The sequence below is a fragment of the Henckelia pumila genome, chromosome 3 (genome assembly GCF_033568475.1).
Source record: "Henckelia pumila isolate YLH828 chromosome 3, ASM3356847v2, whole genome shotgun sequence".
Lineage (NCBI taxonomy): Eukaryota > Viridiplantae > Streptophyta > Magnoliopsida > Lamiales > Gesneriaceae > Henckelia > Henckelia pumila.
In genome coordinates this window covers 46,983,070-47,008,948 of record NC_133122.1, presented here as the reverse complement: position 1 = coordinate 47,008,948, position 25,879 = coordinate 46,983,070, and the positions used below count along the sequence as shown (strand labels likewise).

Below are 25,879 nucleotides of genomic sequence, written 5' to 3'. Positions count from 1 at the left end.
CCTATCGTAGACAAGGATAAAGCACATACCTTTCTACTTAGAGCATCCGCTGCTGCATTAGATTTTCCTGAATAGTATTTGATTTCACAATCGAAATCATTCAACAAATCAAGCCATCGTCGTTATCTCATATTCAACTCAAATTGTGAAAACAGATACTTCAGACTTTTGTGATCAGAAAATATTTCAAACTTCTCGCCATATAAGTAATGTCTCCAGATTTTCAATGCAAAGACGATTGCAGCCAATTCAAGATCATGAATCGGATACCTGACTTCATGTGGTTTCAGTTGTCGAGAAGCATAAGCGACAACATGTCCTTTCTGCATTAAAATACATCCCAAACCCTGGTGAAAAGCATCACAATAAACAACAAAATCACCAGTACCTGTAGGGATTATTAGAACAGGCGCTGTAGTCAATCTCTTCTTAAGTTCGACGAAACTTTCACATGCTTCAGACCAAATAAATGGTGCATTCTTCTGTGTAAGCTGTGTAATAGGCTTCACTATAGATGAAAAATATCGAATGAATCGACGATAATAACCTGCTAAGCCCATAAAACTTCGAATTTCTGGCACAGATGTCGGTCTCTGCCAACTAATCACAGCTTCAACCTTACTCGGATCAACGAAAATGCCATCTCCTGAAATTACATGACCAAGAAAAACAACTCGCTGCAACCAAAACTCACATTTGGATAACTTGGCATATAATTTCTCTTCTCTTAATATTCTCAATACAGTTCGAAGATGATCAGCATGTTCACACAGATTCTTAGAGTATATCAAAATATCATCGATAAAGATAATCACAAAGTCATCTAAATATCTTTGAAATACTCTATTCATCAATCCCATAAAAACTGCTGGTGCATTCGTTAGACCAAAAGGCATGACTATGAATTCATAATGGCCATACGTAATTATATAGTAATGCTAGATGTATACATGTGTAAGGACCCGATATTAATATATTAATTAATTTGTGTGTTAAAAATATGTATTTATAAATATTGGTTTATAGACGATATTAAAATGAATATGTTATTAATAGAGCACACAGGAGTTGAAATAACTCGAACCGGGTCAAGTTTGAACCCCGAATGAATAAAATAAGACACACATTAAAGCAATACATATCTAATTAAATAGATATGGATATATATATTCAGACTGTTTCTCTCTCCTCACGCGTTCATCGTCATCCCCGTCTGTATCGTTTTCTTTTTCTTTCAAAATCTTTCCGTCGCTTGTAAGGGTCGTATCTCCTTCGTTTTTGGCCGGATTTCAAAAGTAAATATAGTTCTGGAATCCTCTCGACGAGAGCTATCTTTCGGTACCTATATTTCATATTTTTATTGAGATTTCCGGAAACCCGTCGCACCAGCCGTCGTCGTTCACCGCCGTTCGCCGTCGCCGATCGCCGCCGGAGTTTAGAGGGTTGTTGTTTCGGTTGATTAGACCTCTAATTCGAATATTTGAGGTAGATTTCGAGATTAGTGTTTCGAATTTTGGGAATTTTGATTCAATCGACTTCCGATAATTAATATTTGATTTATTATTGGTTGTAGGTATTATATCGGACTCGATTGGAGGTATTGGCTATTTTTCAGAAATTATTCTAGCATTATTTCGAAATTTCAGATTATTGTAGTTGGGGATTTTTGACTTTTAGGATTATTGCAATTACTATTTAAATGTTTCACTGTGTTAGAATTGTCTTATAGTAATTTAGGATTTAGTAACTAATTATGGACAATTTCAGATTATTTATATTTAGGTAATTCGACTTTTAGAGTCGTATATTCGATATTTGGTCATTAATAGGATGTTTTAATATTAAATATGAATTTTAGGATTTATGAGCAATTTTTCTGGAATTACAGATTCTGAAAATTTGGGATTGGAATATCCGAGAAATATTTGGGATAATTTCTATGGTAAATTAAGAATTGGTTGAGGTACGTATGAGCTGTTTATATTACGACGCCTATAATGGCATGTAATGATATTAAGTATTTTGTAATGAGTGCTAACGTGTTTTATGTGCTTATGTGGATTATATGATTGCATTCACTCATTTTACTAATTTTTCATAGCACGTTGAGCCTTGACTCCTTTGATTGCTATTGATATTGATCTCTTGAGATGTATTGAGTCATCGATGGAGCGAGTGACATTATTTATTGCACTCCTGAGTTAGCACGAGACCGAGCGGGTAGCAACCGTGCTCTCGATGCTACGTACGACACTCCTGATGACAGCATGAGGCTGGACGGGTCGCTCCTGTCACCCTCCGATGCTACGTGTATGGATTAGCAGTGATGATTCGAGGTCTGCTGTGTTCCTGGCACGGGTGGCCACTGAGTTTATTGTGATACGATTATTTGGACTCTTTTTGGTATCCCTTATTTCATTGATACCTGTCACGCATTACATTGCATTTCATTGCATTGTACTTGATTTTATTCATGTCAGTTATATTTGTCGTAATTTTTATAGTTCGTCGTACTGGGGTCCGACCCCTGTTTTCTTTTTATGTTGTGGTTGTTTGTGATTCCATAGCAGGTTATCCAGGGGGATTTGACGCATCTGGTGGAGCGTCATCTAGTGGTACCCAGTGAGGCAAGCGTGGAGTCGAGTTCCCAGATATATGTATATATATCAGTTTAGCGAGTTTTATATTTGCCGGGGTGATGCCCTGTGTATCTGTATAAATAGTTTTGGACCTTGTTTTGAATTGTTATTTGTGTGATCGAGCCTTGCCGGCTCTGCATGTGTTTAGTCCTGGCCAGTGCAGCTATAGGTTTGTAAATTGGAATTGTGACTCTATTTTCGAGTATATATTGCTGGTTGTGTTGTACAGGTTTTTGGGATGTCCTATTTACGAATAGGTCATGCCGAAATTTCTGTAGGCCCAAACGCAAATTTTTAACTCGTTTTCGTTGTTTACATTAATTAATCCTGGTTGTTTGATCATTAAATATTAAATCAGGACACGGGGCCTTTCATTTGGTATCAGAGCTTATACTGGGATATGCTCGAACTAGAGTCTAGGACACTCGAGTTTAGACACTAACAAAATGGTTGCGTATGTGTGTGACTACTTGTTCTTACGTGACTTACTTGTGGTGTTTATTTTTGAACGTATTTGTTAGAACCAGTAGTTCTTGGCTTTAGAATTAGTTTATGAATTCTATTAGAACTCTGAGTTCCTATCATAATTTTCTGTTTGTTAAGATATTTTTGCCTGTATTTAAATCCTTGTGTCTTGTAGAATGGCACCAGGAGGAAGAGGTAGAAAAGGGAAGGAAGTTGTAGAAGAGTCTGCAGCGGAAAATGTTAGAAATCTTGATGATATTGTCAGGGGAAGACGTGGTCGACCAGCTGTTCAGCCTCCGAAAGATGTGGAATTAGAGGTGGAACAACAACCACGGGTAAATCCTGACAAAGGAAAAGCGATTCAGGCTGAGGCTGATCCAGTAGCCCAATTGACTGAGAAAATGGGAGGAATACGATTAATAATTTCTCAATTTCAGGAGTTGCGTCCGCAAAAGTTCTTTGGCAATGAAGGAAGTGAGAAAGCTACTAGTTGGTTGAAAAGTCTCAACAATATGTTTAATGGACTAGAATATCCTGATGACATTCGACTGAAGTTAGTTCCTTTTCAGCTGAAAGACCGAGCGCAATTGTGGTGGGAAACGACAGCAGAAACACTTTCTGATTCTGGTGAAAAGATCACATGGGAAGTATTTTGTAAGCAGTTTGCACAAGAATATGCACCACCATCATACTATTCTGCTAAAGAAGATGAATTTAATCTGTTGGTGCAAGACAATAAATCTGTTGCTGAATATGCTTCTCAGTTTTCTGCTCTTTTGCCTTATGTCCCACATGTTGCAAAGAATGATCGGTCAAAGCTTTCACATTTTCTGAAGGGGCTTACACGAACGATCCATACGTTGGTAACTACTGGAACTCCATCTACTTATATGAAAGCAGTAGAAAAGGCCAAGAAAATTGAAGCAAGTCTACTCAGGGGTGAACCACAATCAATCCCAGCGGCTAGTCCTCAAGGAGCTGAAAGTAGTTCACAGACACCAATGGGTTTACCTTCATATCAGCCTATTCAATCTTCTCAGCAAGCGAAAAGGCCTTGGTTTAAAGCTAAGGGGAAACCATTTAAAAAGAAACAGCAGTCTAGTTCATCGAGTTCCAGTGGTAGTCGTGCAGAAAGTTCAGTTGGATCGTCTGGTAGGGTGTACTGTGACAGATGTGGTGGTAAGCATTTGAGTGCACATTGTACAGGATTTCCAGGAACTTGTTATACTTGTGGGCAGGCTGGACATTCGTCTCGAGTATGTCCAAATGCTGGAAGACAGCAATTTCAGTCACAACAGTTTGGCCAGTTTCCTGGACGACCATCATTTAGACCATATGCTCCTGTACCACAGTTTGCTCCTACACAGCCTTATGTTCCAGTACAGTCCACTCAGCAGCCTAGGTATCCATCTCCTCAGAGTCAGCAGCGTTTTCCAGGTCCACAGCAGACTCAAGTCCATGCTATGACTCAGGATCAGGCACAAGATGCACCTGGGGGAGTTATTGCAGGTATTTGTTATATTTTTGAGTATCCTGCACGTATCTTGATAGACACAAGAGCATCTCATTCATTTTTATCTGTTACATTTGCTGATGAGCATGAGATTGCTTTTACTCCGTTATTGGATACTGTGTTTGTTGCTACTCCTGCTGGTGTTTTCTTGATGTCTAATGAGATAGTTTTGAATTGTGTGATTAGATTTGAGGATAAGATAATGATAACCAATCTAATCAAACTAGCTATGTCTGATTTTGACTGTATCTTGGGTATGGATACACTGATGAATTATAGAGCTACGGTTGATTGTTTCCATGGCATTGTGAGATTTAGACCGTATTATGGCAATAAGTGGAATTTTTATGGTAGTGATTCACAATCTCGCATTCCATTAGTATCGGCAATGGAAATGTTTAGATTATTGTCGATAGGAAATGAAGGATTTATGATTTATGCTCTAGATGCGACGAAGGAAGAGAAATTGAAAGTTTCAGATATTCCTGTCGTTAAGGATTTTCCTGAAGTATTTCCTGATGAGATTCCGGGTTTTCCGCCTCAAAGGGAAATAGATCTTAGCATTGAATTAATGCCAGGGACAAGTCCTATTTTCCGAGCTCCATATCGATTAGCTCCAGCAGAATTGAAAGAACTCAAGACGCAATTGCAAGATTTGCTGGAAAAATGTTATATTAGACCAAGTGTATCACCTTGGGGTGCTCCAGTCTTGTTTGTGAAGAATAAAGACGGAACGATGAGAATGTGCATCGATTATCGGCAATTGAATCAGGCTACTGTGAAGAATAAGTATCCTTTGCCACGAATTGATGACTTGTTTGATCAGTTGCAGGGTACATCTGTATATTCTAAAATTGATCTTCGTTCCGGATATCATCAACTTCGAGTTCGAGAGGAAGATGTTTCCAAGACATCATTTCGAACGCGTTACGGACATTATGAATTCTTAGTTGTGCCTTTCGGGTTGACTAATGCTCCAGCGGTTTTTATGGATTTAATGAATCGTGTGTTTCGGGAGTTTATAGATCGATTTGTTATCGTTTTCATTGATGACATTTTGATTTATTCTAAGTCAAGGAAGGAGCATAAAGAACATTTGACATTAGTACTTCAGAAACTCAGAACATCACAATTATATGCTAAGTTTTCTAAGTGCGAGTTTTGGTTAGATAGAGTATTATTTCTAGGACATGTGATATCAGCACAAGGGGTATCTGTCGATCCTAGTAAAATTGAAGTTGTTCTTAATTGGTCCAAACCAACCAATGTCTCTGAGATTCGTAGCTTTTTGGGTTTGGCTGGATATTATAGGCGTTTCATCAAGGGATTTTCTGAAATAGCTAGGCCTATGACTATATTGACGCAAAAAGATCGACGTTTTGTGTGGACTGAGGAATGTGAAGCTAGTTTTCAGACTTTGAAAGAGAAATTGACTACGGCTCCAGTACTAGCATTACCTTCAGGCTCAGGTGGATTTGTTGTCTGTACAGATGCTTCTTTGAATGGACTGGGTTGTGTTTTGATGCAAAATGGACGCGTGATTGCGTATGCATCTCGTCAATTGAAACCACATGAGACTCGTTATCCAGTTCATGATTTAGAATTGGCTGCCATTGTGCATGCATTGAAAATATGGCGTCATTATCTGTACGGTGAACAGTTTGTGATTTATTCCGATCATAAGAGTCTGAAATATTTATTCACACAGTCTGATTTGAATATGAGACAACGTCGATGGTTGGAATTACTTAAGGATTTTGACTGTGATATTCAATACCAGCCAGGAAACGTGAATCAAGTTGCAGATACTTTGAGCAGAAAAGTTCATACTAAGATGTTGGCATCTTTAACTATTTCTAAAGTTCATGAGCATTTGAGAACTTCATGATGGACTTATCGAGCTAAAGGTAATCATTTCATAGTTTCATCTATTCAAGTTGAACCACGAATAATTTCAAAAATCAAAGCAGCACAAAAGACTGATCCATATATTCATCATTTGAAAGAATTAACTCCAGCTGGTCAGCCAGGGAAATTTCTTGTTGCTTCTGATGGATGTTTGCGTTATAATGGTAGACTTGTGGTTCCGAATTTGATAGATTTGAAAGACAATATACTACGATAAGCTCATTGTAGTCGACATAGTGTACATCCTGGAATTAGAAAGATGTATCATATCTTGAAAGCCCATTACTGGTGGGAAGGTATGAAGAATGATATTTCTGATTTTGTGGCTAAGTGTTTGACGTGTCAACAAGTTAAAGCTGAAAGAATGAGACCAGGTGGTATGTTACTTAGTCTTGAAGTACCACAGTGGAATTGGAAACACATTACTATGGATTTCGTGACACACCTACCTCGATCTAATCGTGGTTGTGATGCCATTTGGGTTATTGTGGATAGATTGTCTAAATCTGCCCATTTTATTCCATATGATCGTACTTGGACATATACGAAAATGGCAAAAATGTACATTGATCAGATAGTGCGATTACATGGTGTGCCAGTTACTATAGTATCAGACCGTGATCCCAGATTTACTTCTAAGTTTTGGTCTAGTTTGCAATCAGCTTTGGGTTCTAAATTGGCCATGAGTACTGCCTATCATCCACAGACAGATGGTCAATCTGAAAGGACTATTCAGACACTTGAAGATTTATTACGAGCTGTTGTGATGGATTTTAGTGGTGGTTGGCAAGAATCTTTAGCTCTGGTGGAATTATCTTACAATAATAATTATCAAGTATCTATCGGGATGGCACCATTTAAAGCCTTGTATGGCAGAAAATGTAGATCTCCGATCTGTTGGGAAGAAGTAGGAGAACGACAGTTGTCAGGACCAGATTTTATTCAAGAGATGAAAGAAAAAGTTGACCTGATCAGGAAAAGAATGAAAGCAGCCCAGGATCGTCAAGCCAGCTATGCTAATCACAGACGTAGACCTTTAGAATTTCAGGTTGGCGATTTTGTTTTCTTGAAAGTATCACCATTTCGTGGTACTATGAGATTTGGGCGTAAAGGGAAATTAGCTCCTCGTTATATCGGTCCATACGAGATTGTTGAGAAGATTGGTATTTTGGCGTATCGTTTGAACTTGCCGCAGAGTTTGTCTGCGATACATGATGTATTTCACGTATCTATGCTACGGAAGTATGAACCAGATCCTTCTCATATCTTGAGGGCTGATGATGTGGAGTTGGATAGTTCCCTTAGCTATGTTGAGTATCTAGTGCAGATTCTTGATCGTAAGGAAAAAAAACTTAGGAACAAAACGATTCCTTTGGTTATGGTGGAATGGAGTAAACATGGGAGAGAAGAAGCTACATGGGAATTGGAGTCTCGAATGCGTCAAGAATGGCCTCATTTGTTTGACAATGTGGTGACTTATGCCATGTACTCCGATTTTCCTATGTACTATCAGTGGTAGATGCTTGACCACTATGTATATAAGTTTGATGTGTGTTTGATTTCGAGGACGAAATCTTCTTTTTAGAGGGGGAGAAATGTAAGGACCCGATATTAATATATTAATTAATTTGTGTGTTAAAAATATGTATTTATAAATATCGGTTTATAGACGATATTAAAATGAATATGTTATTAATAGAGCACACAGGAGTTGAAATAACTCGAACCGGGTCAAGTTTGAACCCCGAATGAATAAAATAAGACACACATTAAAGCAATACATATCTAATTAAATAGATATGGATATATATATTCAGACTATTTCTCTCTCCTCACGCGTTCATCGTCATCCCCGTCTGTATCGTTTTCTTTTTCTTTCAAAATCTTTCCGTCGCTTGTAAGGGTCGTATCTCCTTCGTTTTTGGCCGGATTTCAAAAGTAAATATAGTTCTGGAATCTTCTCGACGAGAGCTATCTTTCGGTACCTATATTTCATATTTTTATTGAGATTTCCGGAAACCCGTCGCACCAACCGCCGTTGTTCACCGCCGTTCGCCGTCGCCGATCGCCGCCGGAATTTAGAGGGTTGTTGTTTCGGTTGATTAGACCTCTAATTCGAATATTTGAGTTAGATTTCGAGATTAGTGTTTCGAATTTTGGGAATTTTGATTCAATCGACTTCCGATAATTAATATTTGATTTATTATTGGTTGTAGGTATTATATCGGACTCGATTGGAGGTATTGGTTATTTTTCAGAAATTATTCTAGCATTATTTTGAAATTTCAGATTATTGTAGTTGGGGATTTTTGACTTTTAGGATTATTGCAATTACTATTTAAATGTTTCACTGTGTTAGAATTGTCTTATAGTAATTTAGGATTTAGTAACTAATTATGGACAATTTCAGATTATTTATATTTAGGTAATTCGACTTTTAGAGTCGTATATTCGATATTTGGTCATTAATAGGATGTTTTAATATTAAATATGAATTTTAGGATTTATGAGCAATTTTTCTGGAATTACAGATTCTGAAAATTTGGGATTGGAATATCCGAGAAATATTTGGGATAATTTCTATGGTAAATTAAGAATTGGTTGAGGTACGTATGAGCTGTTTATATTACGACGCCTATAATGGCATGTAATGATATTAAGTATTTTGTAATGAGTGCTAACGTGTTTTATGTGCTTATGTGGATTATATGATTGCATTCACTCATTTTACTAATTTTTCATAGCACGTTGAGCCTTGACTCCTTTGATTGCTATTGATATTGATCTCTTGAGATGTATTGAGTCATCGATGGAGCGAGTGACATTATTTATTGCACTTCTGAGTTAGCACGAGACCGAGCGGGTAGCAACCGTGCTCTCGATGCTACGTACGACACTCCTAATGACAGCATGAGGCTGGACGGGTCGCTCCTGTCACCCTCCGATGCTACGTGTATGGATTAGCAGTGATGATTTGAGGTCTGCTGCGTTCCTGGCACGGGTGGCCACTGAGTTTATTGTGATACGATTATTTGGACTCCTTTTGATATCCCTTATTTCATTGATACCTGTCACGCATTACATTGCATTTCATTGCATTGTACTTGATTTTATTCATGTCAGTTATATTTGTCGTAATTTTTATAGTTCGTCGTACTGGGGTCCGACCCCTGTTTTCTTTTTATGATGTGGTTGTTTGTGATTCCATAGCAGGTTATCCAGGGGGATTTGACGCATCTGGTGGAGCGTCATCTAGTGGTACCCAGTGAGGCGAGCGTGGAGTCGAGTTCCCAGATATATGTATATATATCAGTTTAGCGAGTTTTATATTTGCCGGGGTGATGCCCTGTGTATCTGTATAAATAGTTTTGGACCTTGTTTTGAATTGTTATTTGTGTGATCAAGCCTTGCCGGCTCTGCATGTGTTTAGTCCTGGCCATTGCGGCTATAGGTTTGTAAATTGGAGTTGTGACTCTATTTTCGAGTATATATTGCTGGTTGTGTTGTACAGGTTTTTGGGATGTCCTATTTACGAATAGGTCATGCCGAAATTTCTGTAGGCCCAAACGCAAATTTTTAACTCGTTTTCGCTGTTTACATTAATTAATCCTGGTTGTTTGATCATTAAATATTAAATCAGGACACGGGCCCTTTCAACATGTTTATATGTTGCATTTATTTGGCATTATTATATGTCATGATATATGATTTATCGTTTTTCATATTCATATGTCATGTGCATATACACGTTGAGCCTATACCTTGTTATACCTGACTATAGAGCCGCTCAGCTCTATACTCGATAGTCTGTCATTGAGAGTACCGCGACGGCGGGGGCATTTATGTCTGTCTACTCTGGTGTACTAGACGAGTGTGGTTGCACCCAGAGGTTGATCCGTGCGGTGGCAGCACTCATGTGGCGCTGGTTCTGAGCATGACTTTTTGGATGACCCTTTACCAGTCATCATGTTTCATGCATTATATATATATATGTTTACTCGTGTCTATGTACTGGGCGTTAGCGCTCACGTCTTATTTGTTATCTTGGACACCCTATTCCATGGGGCAGGTCGCAGGATGGACGGAGCTGGTAGTTCAAGGCAGGACTAGGGAGCAGGAGTCTTGAGGAGTTTATTATACAGCAGGATTCGATATAGCTGTATAATATTTACTTTTAAGTTTTTGATATGGTTGTATCATTACATATTTAAGTCTGGATTATATTACTAAGCTGATATGTAATTTTTGGTTATGTTTCCGCTCGTTTTTACTCTGTTAAGTATTTTGCTGTATTAAGTTTAATGCATGTTATTAGTTGCCAGTTAGTAGGTGATTCTATGCAGGGTCACTACAAAAACCGATGTACAAGCCTCCACTTCCTTATCCGCAGAGGTTCAAGAAGAAAGTTTTAGATGAGCAGTTCTCCAAATTTTTGGAGATTTTCAAGAAAATTCACATCAACATCCCCTTTGCTGATGCTTTGGAGCAAATGTCGAACTATGCAAAGTTCATCAAAGAGGTGATGTCCAATAAACGGAGGCTGCTAGAGAATGAGGTGGTGAGCTTAACTGAAGAATGCAGTGTTGTGCTCCAAAAGAAGATACCACGAAAGCTGAAGGATCCAGAGAGTTTTACTATTCCTTGCACTATTGGTTTTTTTTATTTTAATAATGCACTTTGCGATTTAGGAGCTAGCATTAATCTAATGTCTTTGTCTGTTTTCAAAAGCTTAGGATTTGGTGAGGTGAAGCCCACAATGATCGCATTGCAGTTGGCTGATAGATCGATTACATATCCGCTTGGAATTATTGAAGATGTCCTGGTAAAAGTAGATAAATTTATTTTTCCTGCGGATTTTGTTGTGCTAGATATGGAGGAGGATGCAAATATGCCACTGATATTGGGGAGACCATTCCTGGCCACTGCGGATACAAAGATCAAAGTCAAAAAGGGTGAATTATCGATGGGTGTGGAAGGCGAGAGAGTGATTTTTAACTTATTCATGAAGACACCTACTTCTCACTTAGAATAATTGTGCTTAATTGAACCGGTTGTGAAGTTGGAGAAATGTCAAAGAGCTGATTTTGCGGTTGATTTATCGAAGGAGAGAGCGCCAAATTTAACGAAGAAGGCCATGAAAAAAAGAGCAAAATTTAAAAGGCGGTTCGTGGAATTTATTTGGCGTGTTAAAGAGAAGGAAAAGACTTAATACCGGTAAAAGTCGGGCTGATGACTATAAACCAAGCGCTTTTTTTTGGGAGGCAACCCAAATTTTTTGTTTTGTTTTGTTTTATTTTATTTTTATTTCTTTTTTATTTTTATTCAATTTCTGCTTTAATTTTTCATTTTAGTTTTTTAGTTAATTTATGATTTTTGAATGCATTCTTTAGAATTTTGGAGGCCTGATATTATAAAGTTTTTGATTTTTTTTTCAGGATTTTAGAGCTTTCGGCAGAAGCTTATGCGCGCTCGCTTGTGACTCTTGAGTGCCCGCGCACACTCTTCGCCTCATTGATGCACTAGTACCTCAACAGCGCAATCAAAGCGCAAACAAGACATCCTATGTGTGCTACTCCAGTGCAATCGCGCAACTCATCTGCGCTCACCAAGCGCAAACGCTGATACTCATTTGTGCGGACATTAGCGCAAATGCGCAGCCCAACCGCGCAACTTAGGCGCAAATGAACTTCTCTTCCGCGCAACTTACGAGCAAACGCGCATCTCAAATGCGCAGAGATTAAAACAAGGAATTTGGTCTTATGTGCTAGCCACTCTCACACCACTCTTGCACTACTCTCGCACTTTCATAATTACATCCGCTCAAGTTCTTACCACTGTGAATCACTTCTCCAATCAACCAAACTATCTCTGTGATTTGGGATTTTGATATTAAACACCGAGCTTCCGAATTAGTTTCTCCGCCAGATCGGGTTCGCTCAAACATGGGATTTAGGAAGGTTTTTGAAGACTAGTCTTAACGGTAAACATCTCAAATTTGTTTATCTTAAATTCCAGCCGTGTTCCATTTGTGACTTGAGAAGTTGATTTTTGATATTTTTGGGTTGACACGATTTGATGATCGATGTATTTAATTATCATTGCACTAGTGCATGCCAAGTGTTTGATTAATTGTCTGGGATATCTTTGTGGTTGAACGTTGCTGAGTTGTGTATTTGAGACTGTGGTAATTTGATCGAGGCATTTGATTTGTATTAAATTGTTGAGTTACAGTGCCGCCGAAAACTAAGGGCAAGGGTACACTGTCTTCATCCTCTGCTGCCCCATATGATCGCCATCGTTTTTGAAATGCCATAGCCGAATCCTATTATGTTGATTTGACGGAGAAGGGAATGCATAACGAACGAGGAATGAGCCAGAGAGAGCTTGATGCTCCGATATTAATTGAAGCAATAAGAAGAGGATGGGAAACGTTTGTTAAGAGTCCGTCAGAGGCCGTTATATCTTTGGTTTGTGAGTTTTACGCTAATCTAATGATCAAAGATGTGAATTTCAAGGTTAGAGTTAGAGGTAAAATGATGGCGTTTGACAAGAGTACAATTACCAATCTCTATGACATGCCAAATATTGAAGATGATGAGTACCAGGCATTCAAAAATGATCCATTTCCCGATGATCTTGTACTTCAGACTTTGTGTCATGAGGGGGCGGAATGGAAGAAAAATGCAAGGCAAGAACCTGTTACAATTCCATCTATTTTTCTTCGACGAGAAGCAAATAATTGGCATGAATTTGTGGCTGCCAGGATGTTGCCATCTGGGCATACATCAAATGTGACGAAGGCTAAGGCTACTCTTGTTTACTGCATTGTGACGGGAAAATCTGTTGATGCTGGGAGAGTGATTCAAGATTCTATCATTGCTGCTGTTAGGGGATCCTCGACTATCAATATACCTCATTCCTTTTTTATTACAGAACTTTGACAAAGAGCCGGTGTTGTATGAGATGATACTGAGCAACTTCTTGAGATACGGGGTCCTATAAAAATTACTGGTGCATTGAAACGAGAAAAGAAGAAGAAGGCGGCCAGTACTTCTAAACAGACAGCTGAACCACCGCAGCCCTCTGAGCCACTACCACACTTTGCTTCAGCACCTCCCCATTTGGAAGATCCTATGTCACTACCGTCGCATCCGGCCACTGAGTATTCTACTCCTGATGATTCTAAAGTCATGCTTGCTCAGATGAAGAAGCAGTGGAAGATGATGCGAGCACATATGACATATATGCATGACTTCACTGCCGCTCTCGCCCAGAATTATCCTCCCACAGTTGTGCCTTATCCACCTCCTCCACAGTGGTCTCCTGATGATACTGCTGATGCTGCACCTTCTTTCCATGGAGATGATGATGATGACGCCGAGTCCTGATGCTCGGTGTCGAAGGTATGAGTCCCTTGTTTTTTTATTTATTTTTAATAATTAGGGACAATGATTACATTAAGTTTGGGGGGGTGAATCAGTGTCTGATCTTGTTGTTTAGTTGAATTAGTTGGTGGGTTGATAGTTGAGTAGTTGAGGTTTACTGTATGCTTCATAGATAAAATTTTTGTTGAGTTTATTTGTGTGTTAGTTGAAGTTTTGAGTTGAAATGAAGTCAAAAAAGAAATGGATGCATGACAGAAAGAATTTTTTTTTTGTGCTATAACTGAAATCCATGATTGTCTACCTATCTGACAAATATTTTTGAGAAAATGAAACCAATTGAATGAACAATTTCCTATATACTTTGTGATTAATACTTGAATCTGATTTTTTAGACATACAGACATATATATGATTGAGACATTGTTTAAAATTTTTGGGCCTGATTTTTATTGAAATAATTTTTTCTTAGTTGCCTATTTGAGCCTACACGTATATTAGTACTTTGAAGTACAAAATCTGGATTTTTGTTGTGAAAATCATCGTTTATTGCTGATGATTGTCTATTCTGCACTGATTGATATTTGTATGATTTAATTGTGGATTGAGACTTGTCTAGAACTAGTTCGAACACTCTTCGAGGTGAAATACGGGCAAAACTGTGATTAGGAATGATTTAGGAGATTTTTCTGAATTTGTTTGAGTCTTTCAAGCTACCTAATAATTTATGTTATCCCTAGTACCTTGTTTGAGCTTTATTGAAAATCGAATGGCATGCGTGTAAACGTGTGATAAAACCATCATTCGTCATTATTTCAAGGTCCTACATTGACTACCTGAATAGCCTAAACACTATTTCCTACCTTTAAGGGGGTAATTTGAATGCTAAAATGTTATATGCTCCTAGTTAATATTTGTGAAAAATGAAATGGTGTGATGGATGAATTGAAAAGATGAAAAGAGGTAGTAGAAAAAAGAGTTGAAAAGAAGTTGTGAAAAAAAAAATTGTGGGTATAAAAAGAGGGATAGAAGAAGAGTTGAAAAATGAAGTGAAGAAAAAAATATGTGTGAAATTGTGAATGAAAAAGGTGATGAAATTAGATTGAGGATGAATATGAATTACTCTTTATTTTGAATTCTTATCCTTCATTTGTAGCCATGAGCCAGACCTTACATTATAAGCTGATTAAGTCCTATTGACCGAGTCTCAGTTGCCCAATATACTAGTGGAGAAGAGTTGTGAGAATTTAGCATATGGACTGTTGATTGATGCTTTTAATGATTATGAATTTTTTTATCGAAACACGCACTCACTATTATTCGTTGCATTTACCTATTTGTGAGTGTTTTTGAAAAATATTCTTATATTTGATCCCTAGCTACCTTAAGAAGTCCTCATGATCTATGAATGTTTGAATTGAACTTGGAGAATGGTGTTTTGAACGTGAGTTGCTGAGATTGTGAGTTTATGCGGTTATTTTGTTATTGGCTAAAACTTTCAAGTGTCAGTAAGGTGTGATATGATTGGATTTGAAAATTATTTGAAATCATTGCCGAGGTCATTGCTCCATAATATTTCTTGACTATTCTTGTGATTTTTAATGAATTGAGTTTTTAGAATTTATTGGTTTTAATAGTTTTGCTCGGGACTAGCAAAAGTCTAATTTTGGGGATATTTGATAAGTGTATTTTATACACTTAATTTATATATAATTTTAATTGTTAATTGTTTGTTTCGAGCAGATTTATGCGGAGTTTTGTTATTTTTGTGATTGTAGGAAATTATTGAAGTGTTTTGGAAAAAAATAAGAAAATAAAAAGAAGGAAAAAAAAAGAAGAGAAGTCAGGAGAAGAAAAAGAAGAGAACATGAAAAGAAACAGTAAATTAATTGGGCTTCTTAATGGGCCAATGTTGCCAGCGCTTAAGTTAGCGCTAAAGATGAGTGAGGAAGCGCTATCGCGCTATGTGTCTTGTGAGAATGAAGTATTTTTCCAGAGCCCTATACGCGCCCGCCTGAATTGTGGAGCGCCCGCGCTTCGCGGAAATTTGAAGTTGGAAATTTTTATCGGGAAGGAAACTTTCTATTTTCTTGGGCTTTTGTGCACGATATAAAAAGGAATTTTTTATCTGACAACGAGAAGAGCCGCCACAACTTACTTACGTACATATCAGAGTTGATCGTGGGATTTCTGGGAAGAATTCTGGAGCTTAACTGAAGGACGAAGACGGAGATCGATAGTTCGGACACGGCGTCGACGATGGATTTGTTTCTTATCTTTTATTTTATTCTGAATATGTTTGGATTTTTGAATATGATTTGTTTTATTCAGAATTTTATTATGAACTAAATTTTTAGAGTCTAGAGGTCGGATGGAACCTGGTGTAGACGCTTTCATGAATTCTTGATTTTATTGAATTGAATTTCTTCTAGATTAATTGTTTTTTCTAGAATTGATTGTCTTTTCAATTATCTGATCAATAATTGAATTGTAATATTTATTTGAAATCTGGCACTCGAGAGAGGATATTTTGAATAGGACCATTAGAAAATACACTGTTATTTATTTATATCGCTCGGGAGAGTGTATAATTTTAACAAAGCTTTTAAAAAAAACATTGTTTTGAATTGATCATTGCAAGTAGATTCTTAATAGGGATATTGGAATTGAAATGTAGTTGATATATTTTATTTGGCACTCGGGAGAGGGAATAATACACTTAAATGTTCTTGGCTATTAATTTATTGAAATTCATGAAGATTAATTAATGAGGATTGATTGTTATTGAAACCAGGTGAAATCTAAACCTCTAGACCATTTTTTTCTGATTGATATTTATCTGAAAGTTGTGTGCGTGCTATAAAATCATTGATTATTTTATTTTTCTGCAAAACTCTTGATTATTGATTTTCTAGATAAAGTTTAGACTATTTTAATTACAAGCACTGAATATTTTCATTTTACTCCCTGTGGGATCGATATCTGATTTTATCACTATATTAAAACTTGACACTCGTACACTTACGAGGAAATTTCACAACAGCCTTAAAGAAAATAAGACTATCATCCGCAAAGAAAAGATGAGTTAGAGTAGGGCAAGATGAAGCAATTTTAACCCCTTTGAAAAACCCACGGCTAGCATATGAGAAGAGTGTGGCAGATAAACCCTGAGCACAAATAGCAAATAAAAACGGCGACAAGGGATCAACTTGTATAATACCACGGCTAGGCTTCAATTTACCCACAACCGCCTGATTTAGCGCAAAGGAATAGCTGACACTCGAAACACAATTCATCACTTTTTTCACCCAATCTCCAGAGAAACCCATTTTACACATAACTGCTTCCAAAAACTTCCACTCCACCCTGTCATATGCTTTACTCATATCGAGCTTAAGAGTTGCAAATCCTTGCTTCCCTGTTTTTTTGTTCCTCATCCAGTGGATTGCCTCAAAGCCCAGGAGTACATTATCGGAGATCAATCTTCCAGGAACAAACGCACATTGGGTCTCATCAACGATAAGTGACATAACTGGCTTTAATCTGTTGGTAAGGGCCCGAGCTATGATTTTGTAGCTGGTATTACAAAGACTAATCGGCCGGAACTCCTTAACCAATAACGGGTTCACCACTTTAGGAATAAGGGTTATGATCGTGTTGTTCCAGCTCTCCACCGAGGCATTCTCATTAAGAATAACTAAAGCTGCTTTAATGAAATCATCCCCAATAATGCTCCAATATTTTTGAAAGAAAAAAATCGACATTCCATCTGGACCAGAGGCCTTGTCAGGACTCATATCAAATAGGGCCTTCTTAATTTCTGAGTCCGAAAACGGAGCGCATAGTCTAGCATTTTCATTATCGGAGACCACTGGCTTAATGAAATTTAATACAGGAGACATAAAGCCCAAGGTGGGCTTAGAAGAAGAAAACAATTGATCAAAATAATCAAGGATGATGTCTTTCATACCTCCTTGGTCCTGGACGAGGTCACCGTGAGAGGAGATCAAACCATGGATATTGTTCTGGGCCTTGCGAACACTAGCCGATTTATGAAAAAATTTGGAGTTCTTTTCACCCAAAGCAAGCCAATCCACTCTACTCCTCTGTTTCCAGTACATCTTCTCTTGAGAACAGAGATTCTCAACCTCAGATTCCAGTTCTTTAATGTTTTCCGACTCCAAATGCCATTTCTCATGATGACGGAGGGCAGCTAGCTGTTCCTGTTTGGACTTAATTTTCCTAGGAATATTCTTAAACTTCTTGGAGGCCCACTTCTGGATATACGATGAGCATAGCTTTAGCTTGGTCGAGAATTCAGACTTAAGATGGAGGCTCCGCCATGCATTTGAAATAACACTTTCACACTCGCTATCTATAGACCACATCGCCTCGAATCGAATCCCTGTATTTGAGTTTGCCGACTGCCGATGATCAAGACTCCTAGTCACTCCAAGGTCCAGACAAATCGGCCGATGATCGGAGTGGTAAAAGTCCAAGGAAGCACATTTAGTTGTCGGATACAACAATCTCCACCCAAAGTTACCAACAAATCTATCCAAACGTTCAAAGATCAGACCCTCTGAGATGCTTCGATTGACCCATGTAAAGATATCACCCTCGCAGGGCAGACTCTGAAGATTGCACTCATCAAGGATTCCTCTAAAAGCCTCAGTTTGAGCAGGGTTTCTACAATTCCCCCCAATTTCTCACTGTCAAAACATATCTCATTAAAGTCATCTCCAACAATCCAATCGAGATCCCGGAGCTCCTGCATTAGGGGTGTCAATCGGGTCGGGTGGGTCGGTTTCGGGTTAACCCGCGAAATTTTTTTTTCCAACCCGAATCAACCCGAAGACCTCAACCCGAACACGAACCCGTCTAACCCGACTCAACCCGCCTAACCCGCATAACCCAAATTTTATTTATTTTTTTAATTTTTTTTAAAAAAAAATTAATGAAAATAATTCGAAAAAATAAAAAATAATAATAACATTTTAATTTAAACACATTATAACAAAATCTTCAATTTAAATTTGAAAGTTTAATTGTAAAAAATTAAAAGTATATTTACTAAATCAAATAAACAATTGTTTAAAAAATAAAAAATGTACAAAATAATATTAAATGATAAAAATTTATTATATAAATATACAATAAATTTTTTCAAACATACCATATATAAAAATATATGTAATATTTTCCAAAAAAAAAAAAAAAAAAAAAAAATTCAAGTCAACCCGCGACCCAACCCGAACCCGCCTAACCTAGAACTAACCCGAACCCACCCAACCCGAAAAACCCCAACCCAAACCTGATTTTTTTCGTGTTGGTTCGTGTCGGGTTGACGGGTCGTGTTGCATTTTGACACCCCTATCCTGCATGGTGGTCAGGCGCCTAAGAAGCTCCCATGAAGAAGGCCTAAGTCTTACATCCGGATTACCATAGAAACCCGAAAATCTCCAATGTTTTTCTCCATGCATCACTACACAATCAATGTGCCCATGCGAAAAAGATTTAATAGAAACCTCAAAGGGGTCCTTCGAGAGAAGGCACAAACCACCACTACGACCTCGACTATTCACCACAAAACACCCTTTAAAACCGAGCAAATTAGACCAAAGAGAACTATTAATATCTCTCTTGCGAGTTTCACACAAGAACAAGAGGCAGAGTTTCTTATCGGCTATAAGCCGCTTCAATTCTCGAAATGCCCGTTGGTTTCCAAGCCCCCGAATATTCCAAACAATGCAACTTATAATGATTGGCGGGGTTGCATAGCAACCACCGCCAGATTCGAATCCCATTCACTTGACTCATCCAAAACTTGTTTTTTTCGGGCCCTCCCGTCCACATAATTATCATCAATAATCTCCAAAGCATCCCTCTTTGTTCCCGAAATGCTTTGTCCCATCTGGATTGCCACACCTGTTGCACTAGTGTTAGCGCGTGCAAGGCGATTCCAATTTTTTGGGCTCTTTCTACTTGGCCTTACCACCTCCAACATGGTCATGTCGACCTCTTCCACCATGGACCCGTCATCCGCAGCTGGAGTTTCAAATGCTAACATGTGCGGATTAGCAGGCTGTATTGCCTCAATATCTGGATCTATCTGTTTGTTGATTTCGGGTTCAGAAATCTTCAACGAATCATCATCATTCATATTTTTATCCTTGTCCACTAAGTTGCCCGAAGCATATCCCATCTCCTCATCCTCTCCTGAATCACCTTTTCGGTCAATAACTGAACGATTTTTAGAGTTTGGGCTAGTCCTCCGAGGAGGGGAAGATTTGCCCTTGCCCTTTAGCCCGTAGCTTCGGGCCTTCATCCAAGCTCCATACTCCAATTTCTTTTCCCCAACGACTATAGCAGCACAACATCTGAAAGAATGCCCTATAATACCACACCGATAGCAAAAATCGGGCAGCCTTTCATAGGAGAGGATAATAATAACATCTTCATCACTAGAAGGAGTAGCAACTCGGACATATTTCTTCAAAGGAGTGGTAATATTGATTCGAACCTTAATTCGCACATAACTACCAAGATAAGATCCACTTTCGCCCTCATCCAACAATGTGAGCTTTGAATCATCCGGACTGGTAAGTTGGATGTCCTTTACTAACTGAGTTATCTCATCCGGATCCATAAAACCCCATGAGACCCACCACCCAGCCCAGAATCAAGAAAAGGGATTGATCTGGATAGAGACCTACAGACAAAGTAGGAGAAAGCTCTCACTGAATTCCGACGGGAACCCTAGGAGAAGAAAGCTGTACTTAACACCTAGCAACATGTTAATTTACGTGAATACAAATCTTGTTTCATTTCATAATCATTATAAAAAATTTAACTATAAATATAAATATAAAATTAACATAAAATTTTAATATAGTTCGTTCACCATAAAATACAAATAATAATAATAATAGTTTTAGCAGAAACTATACATACAAATTACAATGATAATTGGAGGGTGCATGGGAAGGTGCCGCCGGAGTATATATAAAAAAAAAAACCTCGATCATCGCCTACAAACCACAAACCGTCGGTACCACTGCCGTAGTTCACCGCACACAATCCCTTCTTTCTCAGTGTGCACATTTCTCTTATTCAGGTTCAAACAAAACAAAGATTTTTTTGTATTTATTTGATGTTTCAATAATAATAATAATAATAATAATAATGACGATGGTGGGTTTTATGAAAAAAATTAAAAAAATTTTTTAATACAAATACAATCTTGATTCATATTACAATGATATAATAAAATTGTCATCACACCCGACGTCCGACGAGACTTGAACATGGATTCGAAACTTATTTATCCCGATCAAAGAAAATACAAAAAACCACTAAATCTACCTAAATAAATTAAAAAATCTACCCACAATCAACGAAAATCAAATCTAAAACAAACCAATTGATATCAAAACCTCAGCTTTAGCCATTAAACCAAGGCCTCATCGACAAAATTGGAGTTGATTAGTCCTTATTTGAAGAACGCCCAGCATTGCTATATTTTTTATTTATAAAATTTATAAAGATATTTTAAAATATATGAATGTTGTTTTTAGTATTGAAATATTTGTTCAAGTTCTTTTAGTAATTTTTTTAAAATCGAAATTCCAAAGTACACACAATGATTCATGAATGGACCGGACCATCCATAACATGTTGACAAGGTAATCAAACACAAAAACTTGAAGAGCAAGTTTGCTTCAAAGAATACCAAATCTAAACGAAACACAGAAACAAGGCAAATGCATTATTATTACAATACGTTGCAACAATTCGGATAGCGACTAACAGTAGGATTGAAGGGGATACACACTAAGACACACCAATCAACTTATTGCTCAAATTCATAACCTGAAGATTTCTGACCAGCTAAATTAACCCCTTTTCAGGTCGTCTTAGCCTTTTGCGGCGGCGGAAGCAACTGCACAAGACAAGGAATGAGTTGCGTCGACAAAATAAATACAGCATTGAATAAAAGAAAATATCAAACTCATGACAACTCTACATATATTTATAAACGTGAGTAATGTCATATGAGGGCTTTGCCTTTAGCCGCATGCAGTTGAATCTACTTTCAAAACTATTTGCCGTTTGAAATTGTGGAAGGGGTTGCAACTCAGAGTGGAAACTTACCCTCTTAGTTCTCTTCATACTCTCCAACAAAGGATCATTCAAATGAGGGCTGCTACATGTAGTTTTTAAAATTCGGTCAATTGTTTTCGAGTGGCCAGCGATGTTCTCGTAAATATTCGAAGAAAGTAGATCAGCACTGACTTCTTGGCTAATCGGGTATGAGGTTCCCCCTCAGAGATTGGTGATCTACTCAAATTTGACAGGATCGGGCTTCAGTTTCTTAATATTTGTTAATCAGTGGTAGAGATTTTGTCAGTAGCTGGGGGTGTTTTTTTTTTCTTGGAGATATATTAATTTACTCAGATCATGTACCTTTTTGAGTTTTGCTTTAATTTACTAGTATGGGTTCGTGCCTAATATGTGCACGTGACATTTTCTAAGAAGTAATATGAAGCAGAAAATGCATGAAACATGTCACTAAAATAAATTACCTGGTAGCAAGAGATGAGAGAGCTTGCAAATCCAAAGGCACCAGTTACGCGTGGAGTAATTTTCTTGGGAGCCAGTTGAAGCAAGCCAACCGCAACAACCAAGTCCATTACTGCTTTAACAAGGGATATCGACCTCTCATTGGATTTTTTAAGCTTACTTCGATATTCTTCATTCTGCAATCAATCCAAGAAGAAGCAAAAAAGATGGTATTAACAACAATAATTCAAGGTCCAAACAATCGAGTTATATTGACAGGTATCCTAACAGCAAACCTTATATTTATTCGTATTCTTCAGTTCCTTCTCTAATTTCTTCATTGAAGAAGAAAGCCTCCTGATTTCTGCTATCTGAGTGACAAATAGAAAGAAAACGGTTAATCATGGCTTTGAAAACCGAGTAACAGTAATATCACATTACAAAACTATAGCAGAGCCGGCAACGAACCTCAACCAGGGATGTGCAGAAAGAAGCACCCAACCAAGAGAAAAGAGATACCCTTCCAATGAGTTCTATACGTTCTTTGTCCTACATAAACAAAACTTCATGTTTACTCCTACTCAAAATCCCACCATATATGCGAAAAACTAGAGAAGTTTTAAGACATACCTTGTAGATTCCTGTCCTACCCAACCATACAATTTGATCCAGAAACAGGAAGGTGGACAAAAGAGCATTTTTGGACTGAAATAAACAGGAGAATGCAGTAAAACACCAATGAGGATTAAGTACAACGATCATAAAGTAGGGTAAACAACACCTTTCCCAGGAAAATCAGAGGAAGTGGAGTTCCTGGGGCGCTAGGACTGATGAGAGCGTGTAGATCATTGATAAACTACCAAAAAAAAAAAGAGAGAGAGAGAGAGAGAGAGTCATTGAGCCATGCATGCAATTAAGACACAAGATCAAAATAATATCAGCGATAGGAACATAAACATTGTATCCAACCCACATCCGAAGAATGGAATGTTTATGCCGACCTTAAACAAGCGAAATACTTTTCGAGCCAAGCTAGTTGATTTGTCGACATTTTGTGCAGTGCCAGGCTCTCCATTACTCAAGAATTTCGAACCATATTGTATTGCCCGGCATATCTTATCCCTAGCTTCGGCCTTGTTCAGATATAGTATAGCAAAAGCGAGCTCTGTTCTGGCAACATCTAAAGAACTCATCTTTCGTGTTGACTAGCTGAAAAGGCAAAATCATAACCGACTCAATCACATTTATGAAATAGCAGGCCAAAGGGTTGATCCAGCAGCATCTGATGCATCAATCGTCACCACTGACGAACTAAATGGATGGATCCAGCAGGGTCTATGCATTAATCACCCTTCAACCAGGAGTGAAATGCAGTGTCCATATTCATAAATAACATCTTAGCAAATTCAACAACCAGTATGACTAATCTCAACCTTGTTTTTCCCCTTCTTTTTATTTACTTAGAACACAATGAAACAAATTCAACCATTAGTCGATTCTTCTGCGAATAAACCATTTCAAATTCACTTATCAAATCCATGTTTAGAAGCTTATTTCACATCTAATTATGTGTTTTATAAGTAGACAAGATTTCCATGAGCAAAAGACACAGGGCAAAATGATAATCATACTTCATGGGGGCAAGCAGCCGAACACGCACAATAAAACTCAATTTTTTTTATAAACATTTCTCAACAAAAAAAAAAAAAAAAATCCCCAAAAATACACTAACTCGCTCCCTTCTTCCCATTTTTGGCTGAAAGTGACAGATACTCCATGATCGTTTCCATCACAGGTCCCTCCAAAATCCATGAAAATGAACAAGTCACAGCTGAATCATAAAATAATCCCAATATAACAACAAAAACCCATTGACTTACCCTAACAAAATACAAAACAAATAATCGAGCTACAACAATAACCAAAGCATATACGATCCACCACTATTTGCCAAAAGATCCAGCAAGAATCAATAGCTCACTCGTAAATAAACATTTAAGCCCACAAATTACCTTCGCATAGATTCAAACAACAAATCCAACCGTGCATACGTATTAGAAACATCCCATTCTACAAATTTCACATGTAAACGAATCGAACCACCCCAAATCCATTAACGCAAAAGGGATTCAACAGGCGTACCTGGCGTAAAGATTTGGCAATTATACTATATTGCGGGAAAGATCCTAAAAGAAAATTTTCTATCGTGTATTTGCTTACAAATATAGAAGGGGATGGCGATCATTACCGGGGTTTGTGCCGAAACCTTTTCTTGAAATTCACAATATAAATTATTAATTTGATTTATTTATATATTCTCTGTTCACACTCAGCCGTCGGTCTTGATGAGGTGGCGGTTCGCGGCTACCTCGTATCGTCCATTTACATTAAAATTGTTTCTCAAATTAGATATAATTATTATTATAAAAAAAAAAATATTAGAGTGAATGCGTATGAGATTCTTATAATATTGTGAATAAATTCATTTGGTTCGATTTAATTTATATGATTGTATAAATTGAATTTAACAGCAACTCTTGCTCCAATAAAAATTGGGATGTGGCATTGAATTGAAATAGTTAATTATTAAAAATTAAAAATATTAAATTTATTCGATCGTAGTTTATCCAAAGGACGAAACTATTAAAACTTTGACATCAATCATTCATGCTCCAATAAAAATTGGGATGTGGAATTGAATTGAAATAGTTAATTCAAATTTTTTTTTGAAACTAATAGTTAATTCAAATTTGGATAATTTGAAATGTGGAAGATATTTAGATATGTGTGTCATGCGTGGACAATGACTGAAATGGGTAAACATTTTTTTTACTCCATCAAACACAAAATCCCGTCAATGCTACCCTTTCGGGTAGTGCCCGAATGGGGTATGGACGGCCCGAATCTCTTTGCAGGTCAAATGATTTGGCCTGCAATGATGATTCGGGTCGTCCGATATGCCCTGAAGTCAACATCGACCGAACCCAAACTCAATATATATAGACTAATTCTGCTTTAATTTTTTTTTAAAATTATAATAGTTTGATTTTATAATTTTATTATTTAGAAGAAATGATTACGTGGGAGTTGCAATTTAATTTATATCATAAAATAATTCAAACCCTATAAGTTAATGTTTTGTTTAATTTTATGAATTTTGGTAGCATGTCCTTTTCAAACAATATTCATCATCCCCTAGCCCATGCAAATAGTGTGCATTCATGATATTTCTATTTGCAGTGCAACATATGCTAAACAACTTTTTTCCAATATACCAATATATATATATTCAAAAAATAGAAAAGTTCTCATAACAAACCCGCATGAGCCAATGAGCTTCTAACTCATGTAAGATGAAATCTCCTTCGATATCAACCCTTTTAAATATTGTGTGTCACTGTTCTTCCAAT

At 37.4% G+C, this 25,879-nt stretch overlaps 1 protein-coding gene and 1 long non-coding RNA gene across 5 annotated transcripts; one reads left to right on the top strand and one right to left on the bottom strand.

Annotated features, from left to right (window-relative positions):
* Nucleotides 1–1,268: 1,268 nt before the first annotated feature.
* Nucleotides 1,269–2,531, top strand: LOC140893114 (uncharacterized). The gene is made up of 3 exons (XR_012153026.1): nucleotides 1,269–1,485; nucleotides 1,574–1,597; nucleotides 1,889–2,531. It is a non-coding gene; the product is annotated as an uncharacterized lncRNA (long non-coding RNA).
* A 19,114-nt stretch (nucleotides 2,532–21,645) lies between these two features.
* Nucleotides 21,646–24,814, bottom strand: LOC140890955 (peroxisomal membrane protein 11C-like). 4 transcript variants are annotated; one of them, XM_073299137.1, is made up of 8 exons: nucleotides 24,718–24,814; nucleotides 23,471–23,678; nucleotides 23,251–23,325; nucleotides 23,100–23,174; nucleotides 22,938–23,018; nucleotides 22,766–22,840; nucleotides 22,493–22,666; nucleotides 21,646–21,849 (listed from the first exon to the last, which is right to left on the bottom strand). In XM_073299137.1, exons 2-8 carry the CDS (start codon nucleotides 23,660–23,662, stop codon nucleotides 21,814–21,816), a joined length of 708 nt encoding a protein of 235 aa, XP_073155238.1. In that variant the 5' UTR covers nucleotides 23,663–23,678; nucleotides 24,718–24,814; the 3' UTR covers nucleotides 21,646–21,813. The 4 variants fall into 4 exon arrangements, with proteins under 4 accessions (XP_073155238.1, XP_073155236.1, XP_073155237.1 ...); XM_073299135.1 differs by having other exon boundaries at nucleotides 24,612–24,759; XM_073299136.1 differs by having other exon boundaries at nucleotides 24,482–24,741.
* Between the last annotated feature and the right edge of the window lie 1,065 nt (nucleotides 24,815–25,879).